Source organism: Tenrec ecaudatus, chromosome 16 (genome assembly GCF_050624435.1).
Source record: "Tenrec ecaudatus isolate mTenEca1 chromosome 16, mTenEca1.hap1, whole genome shotgun sequence".
Taxonomy (NCBI): Eukaryota; Metazoa; Chordata; class Mammalia; order Afrosoricida; family Tenrecidae; genus Tenrec; species Tenrec ecaudatus.
Window position 1 is genome coordinate 85,696,595 of NC_134545.1, and position 10,562 is coordinate 85,707,156.

Consider the following 10,562-nt stretch of genomic DNA (forward strand, 5'->3'; position numbering starts at 1 on the left):
TGAGGTGCTGGTAAATTTATTAACTTCCGTTTTCCCATTTACATGTATAAAGCGCCGAGCTCCATGCCAGGATCACAGCTGAGAATATGGCGCTGGCTCTCAGGGGCTCAATGGTTGCAGCAAATTAACGAGGTTCTTCAAAATCCAGGCTTGAGCCCCTGACCATATTTTGAGATGACACCACCATTACTGATCCGGATCTCGCTAAATGTGAGCCTTGTACAGTTTCTGGAAGCTTCACAGATGCCAGCTGGACGACGGTTCCGTCACTGTCCCTAGCAGCTGGCTCGGAAAAGACGTCACTAACTGTATCCCAGGCAGAAAGCTTTGGCGTCTCCTTCCGCGTACAGGGTTCCGTTTGGCGACTAGGGCACCGCATCCCTTAAACCTAAAGAGGGCGGGAGGGCCACCTCCTCGTGCCGGAAGAGCCCGAGTGCGGGGTGCAGCGCTCACTGCGCTGACGCCGGGGCTGCCGCGGCCTCGCGGGGGCGCAGCCGGCCGGGCGCCGTCGGTTTGTTGGTGAAGGGGTGCCACTGGCCCTGCACACTCGGGTTGTCCGTGTGGTAGGGCTTGCGGATGCGGATCACTTCGAGGCCCGACTGGTTGGCCAGTTTCTGCACCAGCGCGGCGATCTCCTGGGCGGACTTGCAGTGGACGCGCTCCTCGCGCACGGCCCCGTTCACTGGCGGGACGGGAGGGGAGGGAGCGAGGGGAGTGAGCCCGGGGCGCGCGCCCGCCCGCCCCTGCCCGCCCGCCCTCGGCGCCCGGCCCGGCCCGGCCCACTCACGGTATTCCGCCACCACTGTGGGCACGCAGCACGGCCGCGGGTTCACGTAAATCACGACCCCTGGGTTCCGCCGGGCGAAGTCGGTCACCTCGCGTTCCACGAACTCCCTGAGGGCCGCCGACAGTGAGCAGGGTGGCCCCCGAGCCGGGACCCCCTCCGCCGGGGCGTCTCCCCGCCCTTCCCCGCCGGCTCACCTGGCTCCGCGGGACGAGGGCCCGTCGCGGCTGAGACAGAAGCTGAGACGCTGCAGCTGCTGCACGTAACGGCCCAGCCCGTTGTGGAGATCGCTCGTGAGGAAGCGGCTGGCAGTCCCGCGCGCCGTCATGGCGACCGCTTGTGGCGCGCCGAGCCCGGCGGGGCCTGGAGGGGGCGGGGCCCAGCCCAGGAGTTTCCGGTTCCGAGCCGCCCGGCCGAAGTTTTGCTTCCGGGGTCAAGGAGAGTGGCGCGTGCAGATCTCCCACGCTGCTGGCGCCCGGCGGGAGGGCACCCGTGGGACCCGGAGCCGCGGTCCGGAGCCGCGGAGCTGCCATCGGCGGAAAGCCCGGGCGGCCCGGGGGGTCGGTAGGGAGGTGGACGTCCCTTGCGGCTCACAGGGGCAGACGGACCGGGAGAGGCGCGCTAGTCGGGTCGCAGGCGCCTAGAGCGGAGGGGCTTGCACGCAGGATGCCCATGGCTTCTTAGGCTCGTCGGTAGCGATGGGCGCCTGGAGACTCCGGAGGGGAACCGTAAAGGCGAAGACATGAGCACGTAGGGAGACCGTAGTGATGAGCGTGGCGGAGGCTCAGAGAGGCGAAGGGGTGGGAGAGGGAAGCTGTAAAAGGATCGTAGAGGTAGGGGAGCCATATAGAGGGACCTAGACGTGCCAGAGCGGCCTTGAGGTGGCACAGAGCCGCTAGAAAGGTTGCACGTGGGAACCCATCCAGAGGACCCTGGGGAGACCGGCCTGGTGGCGGCCTTGTGAAAGGTCAGCGCTTTGACAACCCTTGGCAGTTCTCCCCACCATGGGGGCGACATGAGCCCCCATCCCCTCGGAGCAATCAAGGCCAGACGTGCAAGGCTCGAGTGAGGCGCGTCGGTGTGAAGTGTAATGCAGAGGGCTGGAGAGGGTCCCGAGGGAAGTTTGAGCGGGACCAAGTGGGAGAAGCGAAAGAAGCCAACTGCAGGGAGCTCTGCAGACTGCTTGTAGGGGGCGCTCCCACGCCTGGCCAAGTGGAGGCATCCGAACCCGGCCCCTCAGCCTTTTCAAGCGGGCACCTCCACCTTCTGACCAAGCATGTGGGTCCTCCTCCGAAGTGGATACCCCCTCCGGACCCTGCTGCCCCTGCGTGGGGAGTGGATGGGTCGCAGGGGCCTGCCCCGAAGCTTGGTCCCAGGATCTCCTCGCCGACGGTACAGGAAAGAGGCTCTTCCAGCCCTAGACGCACCGGTGCTGCCGGTAACTGTGACTGAGATCCGCCAGTATTTGCGGACCCATGGGATCCCCTTCCAGGATGGTCACAGCTGCCTGCGGGCACCCAGCCCCTTTGCAGCACCCCCAAAGCACAAGGACCAGGCAGGTGTCGGCCCTTCCTTGGGCCTCTTCATTGACAAGACCACAGGCCGCTTCCTCTGCATGGCCAGCCTGGCGGAGGGCAGTTGGGAAGACTTTCAAGCCAGTGTGGAAGGACGAGGGGATGCAACTAAGGAGGGCCTCCTGCTCAGTGAGGCCCCCGAAGCCGTGGACAGTGAGGAGGTCCGAAGGATCTGGGACCGAGCCATCCCTCTCTGGGAGCTGCCTGACCCAGAGGAAGCCCAGCTGACTCGCTTGATGTTTGGTCTCAACAAGGTGACAGACGACACACTGAAGCGGTTCGGTGTGCGGTATCTGCGGTCCGCCCGCAGTTTGGTCTTTCCTTGGTTCTCTCCGGGAAGCCTGGGATTACGAGGCCTGAAGCTTGTAGGGGCTGAGGGCCAGGGGGATGAAGTGCGCTATGTGGAGACTACCTTTCCGCGGCCTGGGGCCTACCACAATCTGTTTGGGCTGCCACTCATCACTCGCCGAGATGTCGAGGTGATCCTGACAAGCCGGGAGCTGGACAGCCTGGCTTTGCACCAATCCACTGGGCTGCCCACCCTTGCCCTACCCAGGGGAACGGCCTGCTTACCCCCTGCCTTACTCCCTTACCTTGAACAGTTCAGGCGGATCGTGCTCTGGCTGGGCGATGACCTCCGGTCCTGGGAAGCTGCCAAGCTGTTTGCCCGAAAACTGAACGCTAAGCGATGCTCTATGGTGCGGCCAGGGGAACAGCAGCCCCGTCCCCTGGAGGCCCTGAACCGGGGCTTAAATCTCTCCCGTGTCCTGCGCACTGCCCTGCCTGCCTGGCACAAGTCTATTGTGTCCTTCCGGCAGCTTCGGGAGGAGGTGCTAGGAGAACTTTCCAATGTGGAACAAGTGGCTGGTGTCCGCTGGAGCCGCTTTCCGGACCTCAATCGCCTCTTGAAAGGACATCGGAAGGGGGAGCTGACAGTCTTCACAGGTGACCCTTTGGGAAACTGCTGTTCAGGGTCGACGGGCATGTGGCTGTGGGTTGCTTGATGGTGAAGAGAGGGGTCCCCTTCCTCACCTTGGCACCCTGTCTCCTGGTAACAGGAAGGCCAGGACTTTCCTCCTTCACTCAGCTCCTTACTTCTCCTTCAGGGCCAACGGGCAGTGGGAAGACCACGTTCATCAGTGAGTACGCCCTGGATCTGTGTACCCAGGGGGTGAACACACTCTGGGGGAGCTTTGAGATCAGCAACGTGAGACTCGCCCGGGTCATGCTGACACAGTTCGCAGCGGGGCGGCTGGAAGAGCAGTTGGACAAATATGACGAATGGGCCGACCGCTTTGAGGACCTGCCCCTTTACTTCATGACTTTCCACGGGCAGCAAAGCATCAGGTGAGTTTCCCAGACCGAAACCACTGTCCCAGATACCCCCCAGCACTCAGGACCTTTGGTTCTTTTTCTGATTGCCAGGGAAACAATTATGTCTTCAGGCCTAGCGTTCCCCTAGGAGAACTAGTCCCTGGCAAGAGTTTAAAGATGCTGACTCGTTTGCCTGGGATGGCCTGGAGAGTGCTTATAATTAACTCTTGGATTGTTGCCTCTGCCTCTCCCTAGGACTGTAATAGATACGATGCAGCATGCAGTCTACGTCTATGACATTTGTCACGTGGTTATTGACAATCTGCAGTTCATGATGGGACACGAGCAACTGTCCACCGACAGGTGACATTCCCCTGGCCTAACTGGCACCCATTAGAAGGCACATGTCGCCTCTGGCAGCTGGCCTCTAGGCACACAACACCTGTACTCTTGTTTTCTGGGCTCAGTGGGAAGTAGCAACATAAACCTGAATGATTCCTCAGGCAGAGGGAAGTGGAGCCGGGTTAGGTGGATTATGGGAGAGCTGGATGGATAAAGAATGTCTGTATGTCCCTGTCCTCCTCCAATAACTCTTTTTTGGTCTGGGGGCAGGATTGCAGCTCAAGACTACATCGTTGGGGCCTTTCGGAAGTTCGCTACAGACAATAGCTGCCATGTGACACTGGTCATTCACCCCCGGAAGGAGGAGGATGACAAGGAACTGCAGACGGCGTCCATTTTTGGCTCAGCCAAAGTGAGTGGCCTTTGGAGGAGCCTAAGCTTTGGGGAGTGGAGAGGACAGGTGGGATCTTGGACAGCCGCAACTCAGCTGCCTTTGAGACCAAGACATGAGGAATGCCAGAGGGGGCTTCAAAAAGTTCACAGGAAATTCCATATATATATATATGCTGCTAATCTCAAAGTCAGCAGTTCAAAATCACCAGCTGCTCCAAGGGTGAAAAGGCGAGTCTTGCTCCAAGGGAGAAGAGATTTTACAGTCTTGTAAACCCACAAGTGTAGTTCTGCCTTGTCTTATAGGTTCACTATGAACTGGAATCGACTTGAGAACAGTGCATTTGGGTCTAGGGGGTCATGTATGCTTCTCCTTTATAAAGTTGGGAAACAATAGGACAATAATTCTAATTCAGTATGCTAAGAGCTGTGATTGACAGCACAGGCATTTAGAAAACCAAAATGAATTGTCCTAATCAGCCTAGGCCATCAGGAGACTTCCCAGAGACAGGAAGGAAGTCAAGGGAAATAGAGGAGAGCTGGGAGGCAAAGGGCATTTATAGAGATCTAGAGAAACACATGTACAGATGCAAATATATTTATATATGAGGATGGGGAAATAGATCTATGTACTTATACTTATAGATTTAGTATTAAGGTAGCAGAAGGACCTTGGGCCTCCACTCAAGTACTCCCTCAATGCAAGAATACTTTCTTCTATTAAATTGGCATTCTATGATGCTCACCCTCCCGACACAACCGCTGAAGACAAAGCGGATGAATAGGCAAATGTGGTGAAGAAAGCTGATGGTGCCTGGCTATCAAAAGATACAGCATCTGCGGTCTTAAAGGCTTGAAGATAAACAAGCGGCCATCTAGCTCAGAAGCAACAAAGCCCACATGGAAGAAGCACACCAGCCTGTGCGATCACGAGGTGTTGAAGAGATCAGGTATAAGGCATCATCAAAACAAAAAAACCTTACCATAGTGAATGAAGGGGGAAGTACAGAGTGGAGACCCAAAGCCCATTTGTCGGCCACTGGAGATCCCCTTGCAGAGGGGTCTAGGGGAGGAGATGAGTCAATCAAGGTGTGATGTAGCACCAATGACAAATACAACTTTTCCTCTAGTTCCTAAATGCTTCCTCCCCCCTCCCCCCACTATCATGATCCGAATTCTACCTTGCAAGTCTGGCTAGACCAGAGGATGTACACTGGTACAGATAGGAACTGGAAACACAGGGAATCCAGGGCGGATGATACCTTCAGGACCAGGGGTGTGAGTGGTGATACTGGGAGGGTAGAGGGAGAGTGGGTTGGAAAGAGGAAACAGATTACAATGATCTACATGTGATCTCCTCCCTGGGGGACGGACAACAGAAATACATAAATAAGCAAGGGCTCAGGAGGGAGTGAGGGAGGGAGGGGAAAAAAAGAGGACCTGATGTCAGGGGCTTAAGTGGAGAGCAAATGTTTTGAAAATGATGAGGGCAACAAATGTACAAATGTGCTTTACACAATTGATGGTATGCATGGATTGTGATAAGAGTTGTATGAGCCCCTAATAAAACATTTAATAATAATAATAACAAAAAGAGATCTCCCAGAAGACTGATCAACAAAGATAGGGTGGAGCACTGACAAGACAATAGGCTGGATGATGCAAAACATAGGAAGCTGCCTGGGTAGCAGGATTAGCCTGATTCTGAAGCTTCCACATGTACACTGAGTACCCTATCCGTTACAGACCAGACTGGGCTGGCCCAGGGAATGTAAGGGGAGGAGCCCAAACCCTCTGCCAGGATTGAACAAGGAGCAGGGGAACAGATTAAAGGCAGTCCCCAGATTATGAATGAGAACCATTCCGAGCTGTGTCAGCAGGTTGTAGGTTAGTTGGGACAGCTACATAGGGTTCTTATTCGCGCTTTAGTGCAAGAGAAGGTCCCTGCAGTGGCCTTGCAGGGTAGACATTTAGTTGACAGGTAAGCAGTTTAGATCCTCGGGTGAAGAATGAGGCTGCCAACTCCCTTCGTTTTGGTCTTGGAAATCCTGTATGGGGTCAATCTGCAAGAACAGCTTCAGTGATTTAAAAGCTGCACTTGCAACGAGTGAGCGAGTGAGCGTGTTTGTGGTGAAGACTCCAGTAAACGTTCATTTGTTTCAAAATTAGGGCAAATTTACATAACATTAAAGCTAGGCCTCAGAGCCGGATGTGTGTACTCTCCGCAGTCCTGCCAGTAGCTAGCTGGTCTCAGGCATCAGGCTCTTGGAAGGACTTGCGGTGCCTATTCCGGCTTCCATTCCAGGGTTCTGACCCATGATTTTTCCTGTACCAGTTTGTCCGACTGTGGTCAGCGCCTCTTTCACTTTGTTGGCCATGACAACTGGTTCAAAGCCCCGAATTAAAGGGCAAGTAGAAGCCGTGGTGACACTGTCGAGTAAGCACTGGACTGATGCCCCAAAGGTCAGCAGTTCTAACCTACCAGCTGCTCCCCAAGAGAAAGCAGATGAATTATTTGCCTCCTCGGAATCCCTGTACCCGGTTGCTCTGAGCTGGAAACAATGGCAATGGGCGTAGGAGTGCTAAGTCAGGCCTTCATAATGTGAGGACTGCCTGTCACGTGGAAATGCAAAGTTCAGCCTCCTTTATTGCGAGTGGCTGAGAATTGTCTCTGATCAAATCGGTGTGTGTGTGGGGGGGGGATGGGCAGCTGTACAGAATGCTAGAAGCAGAGGAAGCAACGGGCTGAATGTCACAGAACTGAAAGATTCAAGTGGCCCCCGTTTTGTGGCTAATAGCTGCAAGTGCTTTCTCCCCTTCCAGACACTTCTCACCGCACCTGCACCCCTCCTTTCTGCTTCTCTCATCTGTCATCCCGGCTTTCTTCTCTATTCTCCAACCCCCAGGCAAGCCAAGAAGCCGACAACGTTCTGATCCTGCAGGACAGGAAGCTGGTAACTGGGCCAGGGAAACGGTACCTGCAGGTGTCCAAAAACCGCTTTGATGGAGATGTCGGTATCTTCCCACTGGAATTCAACAAGAGCTCCCTCACCTTCTCCATCCCACCAAAGAGCAAGGCCCGGCTCAAAAAGATCAAGGACGACAATGGACTTGTGGCCAAAAAGCCCTCTTCTGGCAAAAAAGGGGCTGTGTCCCAGCACTCTGAGCCGGGCCCAGGCCCAGCCCCTGACTCCCAGCAGCCGGGCACCTGCCAGCCTTCGGGGTAGAGGTGCAGACTAGACACAGAAGTGCGCCTGATGGAACAGGCTGAGGCAGCAACTCTTGCCTGGTCTTGAACTGTGGGCCTTTCTCAGTTTGAGGGAGTATCTCAAGCAGTGTTTCCACAGTGAGAGAATCCGTCAGCAGATCCCTGAGAACGTACTTGATACCAGACTTTGTTCTGGACCCTTCGGGTAGGGCCCTAAGTTTGATAGGTGCAGTCCTTGTTTCTGGGAAACCTGCCTCCTTGTGGAATTCTCATGGTAGGCAGGCATCAAGCTCTGAACACAGCAGAGAAAATCAAACTTGAGCTAGTGAAAAGCCTGTACAGACTACCATCGTAGTAACGTGACCGACAGGACCTGTGAACACCTGGAGGAAGAGGGTACCTGGCAGCTAGAAAAGGACAACTGACGGCCAGCCCCTCCCTGAAGTGGGACTTAGCGAGTTGAGCTGTAGGCCCCTGAACCTGGGGGGGTGGGGCGTAATTTCAGAACCACCAAAGCTTTCAGAGTCCAGGCGTGGTGACCTGGTGGCGCCACTCCCTCGGCTGTCCACTGTGGAGCCTGTCCTGAGAAAGCTGGGTGCTAGAACTGGCATCCTTGGTGCTGGCCCTAGAATATTAGGGCCCCCAAAGTGGGAGCTATCTCTCCCTGGGCTGCACAGGAAGTTGGGTGCCCTGAATGCCACCCCTGGGCATGATTCTAGGGTTTGTGCTCTCAGGCAGGCAGCAGTTGAGTAGTTGCAGTCATGACTTTTATAGTTTTTTCCAGTTTTACTCAAAAAATTTTTTTTCTTGTGGCTTTGTTTCTGTGCATTTCCTTATTTGTCCACCAGGTGTCCCCACTCTATAACTGGTCTCCCTTTGACTGTGGGTGAAAAGGGTCCTTTGCCATTTCCAGTATTTGAATTGTGGGCTCCCAAGGGACCAGGGGCATTGAAGGGCCTTTACCCCACCCCCGCCTCTTGGGTGAAGGAGAGTGGGGATGGTGTGTCCTTAGCTCTTAACATCCCTGAAGATATCCATGACAAAGGAGGCTCACCTGGGTCCCATGCACCCGGACCTTGCCTGGCCAACTGTTCCATGAATGTGACCCCCTCCCCTGTCTCTGGGACATGGCCTTGACTCAGTGTGTTATCTTGCGTATTTCTTTCCCTGGATTTGGCGTTTGGGTGCTGGTGTCCCCCTGGGCATCTTAGTACTACCTAGGTTCTACTCCCCACCTCCATCCTGCCACACAAGCCTGTCTAGTTCTGTATTTCAGCTCAGCTACAGGAATCTTTTATAACAAGCCCCACAGAAGATTCTGAAGTAGGGGATCCAGAGATGCTGCCCCGACTGCTGCTAGCTGGGGAAGTTTCCAGCTCCACTCTTGTGCTCTCAAGCCTGTCCCAATTTCCCTTAGAGCACTCCACTCTCAAGTGGATGTGCTGAGGGGTCTAGGAGAAGCCTTTCATAAAGGTGGGGTGAAAGGTTCCCTGAAACTAGGGCTGGCCTTGGGGAGTTCCTCCTGTCAACCTACGGGGTGCCGCTGGGACCCTGTATGAGAATCTGGCTCTCTGATCTGCAGAATGTGGGCTACAGATGTCTCCTGGGAAGACCCCAGAGCAAAGCTGCTGCAAAGCTGTTCTCGAACAAGAACCTGGGGTGGGTGGGGGGGTTGGTTTCGCTCCTCGGGGCCTCCTTTCTTGGGGGTCTCTCCCAGACTGGCTGGAGCCAGGCCTCCCTAATCCCGCAGTAATCACTCCCAGCCGCTGGCTGGCCTCGGCCTCCACCAGGGTCTGTGACGTTGGCCAGCAGCCATGCCTTCCAGACGCCGAACACCAGGTCAGTCCACGTCCCTAAAGCAAGATGGAGTCTCAGGAACGCCTCCAAAGTTTCCAGGAGGGGAACCTCTTCGGAATTGGGGACACAGGGAGAGATACATACCTGCCTATTTGTCTCACCCCACCCTCCTAGCAGACACTCACAGCCCAAGCCAGGAGGAGGAGGGGAAGCTAAACGCCCCCAGCCCCACCCCTACACACATTCCACGCCACACCTGCCTTAAATTCTCCGCAACAAGATGTAGCCCAAAGTACATACAGGAGTCCCTGGAGTCTAGAAAGCAGTGGGGGACCCCTGGCTCCTGTGAACGACTTATTCACCCTTACCTGGGATAGGACCTCCTTTGCTTGGCCCCACCTGGATGTACACACCTCCCTGCACTCAGTCTGGCCAAGTGGACCCAGGTGGATTTGCAGCTCAGTTTCTGAGGCTGACACTGCTCACATGGTGAGAGGAAGGGTCTCCAGGGCGAGGGGCCAGCTTTGGTCTTGCAGAAGCTTGGCTAGATTTGAGAAGGTAGCGCTCACCACGGTTTCCTACAGCCCAATCAATTATGGCTCAGCTACCTGCACCTCCAGGTGCCAGAGAGGGAGGGGGTCCCTTGGTGCCTTCCTGAGATACAGGCCAGCTTCCTGTTGGTGCCTGTGGGTGGGGCTACACGGGTCTAAGAAGCTTGGAGGTGCCCCATGGGGGCTAAAATGAGCCAGCCGACTAGGGCAGACACCTATGCCAACGCAGAAGATGGTGCTGGTTCTGCTGGGGCAGCCCCCCACTGAAGTGGGAGGGGGGACTGTTTTGGTGAAACCCGAGCCTTCTTTGCTTCCCAGGGGTTTTCCCTGTTTGGGGAGTGGACCGCATTCAACTCCCTAGGGACCAAGGAAGGCGGCTGAGTCAACTCTTAAAACAGCCAGCTTAGGGCGGCCAGTCGCTTAGCTCGGTAACATGCAGAACTCCCCTGCTCCAGGTTGAAAGCCAAGTTCAGGCCAGAGGGGCAGCCTTGGCCTCGGTCCCTCGTCTGCTGGGCCGGGTCACTGGGTTGGCTGTTTGAGGGGGTGCAAGACAGACCACTCCCCTCCCCGGGTCGGGGGCGCGGCCTCAGCCGCCCCGCCCC

General features: G+C 55.9%; 2 protein-coding genes across 2 annotated transcripts; one reads left to right on the plus strand and one right to left on the minus strand.

Moving 5' to 3' along the window:
- MRPL43 (mitochondrial ribosomal protein L43) lies at positions 1-1,162 on the minus strand. Its single transcript, XM_075533737.1, has 3 exons — positions 982-1,162; positions 788-894; positions 1-682 (listed from the first exon to the last, which is right to left on the minus strand). The coding sequence occupies exons 1-3, from the start codon at positions 1,110-1,112 to the stop codon at positions 450-452; spliced, it is 471 nt and encodes a 156-aa protein (XP_075389852.1). The 5' UTR covers positions 1,113-1,162; the 3' UTR covers positions 1-449.
- Positions 794-8,424, plus strand: TWNK (twinkle mtDNA helicase). The gene is made up of 5 exons (XM_075533736.1): positions 794-3,303; positions 3,465-3,705; positions 3,928-4,035; positions 4,285-4,426; positions 7,311-8,424. Exons 1-5 carry the CDS (start codon positions 2,061-2,063, stop codon positions 7,629-7,631), a joined length of 2,055 nt encoding a protein of 684 aa, XP_075389851.1. The 5' UTR covers positions 794-2,060; the 3' UTR covers positions 7,632-8,424.
- Positions 8,425-10,562: the final 2,138 nt, after the last annotated feature.

Excerpts from the sequence above, each read along its gene's own strand:
- MRPL43 (XM_075533737.1), bottom strand. The coding sequence starts at position 1,112 with ATGACGGCGCGCGGGACTGCCAGCCGCTTCCTCACGAGCGATCTCCAC. Across the intron at positions 895-981 it reads CCCTCGTCCCGCGGAGCCAG|GGAGTTCGTGGAACGCGAGG; the intron begins GTGAGCCGGCGG and ends GGCGGCCCTCAG. Across the intron at positions 683-787 it reads CACAGTGGTGGCGGAATACC|TGAACGGGGCCGTGCGCGAG; the intron begins GTGAGTGGGCCG and ends CCGTCCCGCCAG.
- TWNK (XM_075533736.1), top strand. The coding sequence starts at position 2,061 with ATGTGGGTCCTCCTCCGAAGTGGATACCCCCTCCGGACCCTGCTGCCC. Across the intron at positions 4,036-4,284 it reads GAGCAACTGTCCACCGACAG|GATTGCAGCTCAAGACTACA; the intron begins GTGACATTCCCC and ends GTCTGGGGGCAG. Across the intron at positions 4,427-7,310 it reads CCATTTTTGGCTCAGCCAAA|GCAAGCCAAGAAGCCGACAA; the intron begins GTGAGTGGCCTT and ends TCCAACCCCCAG.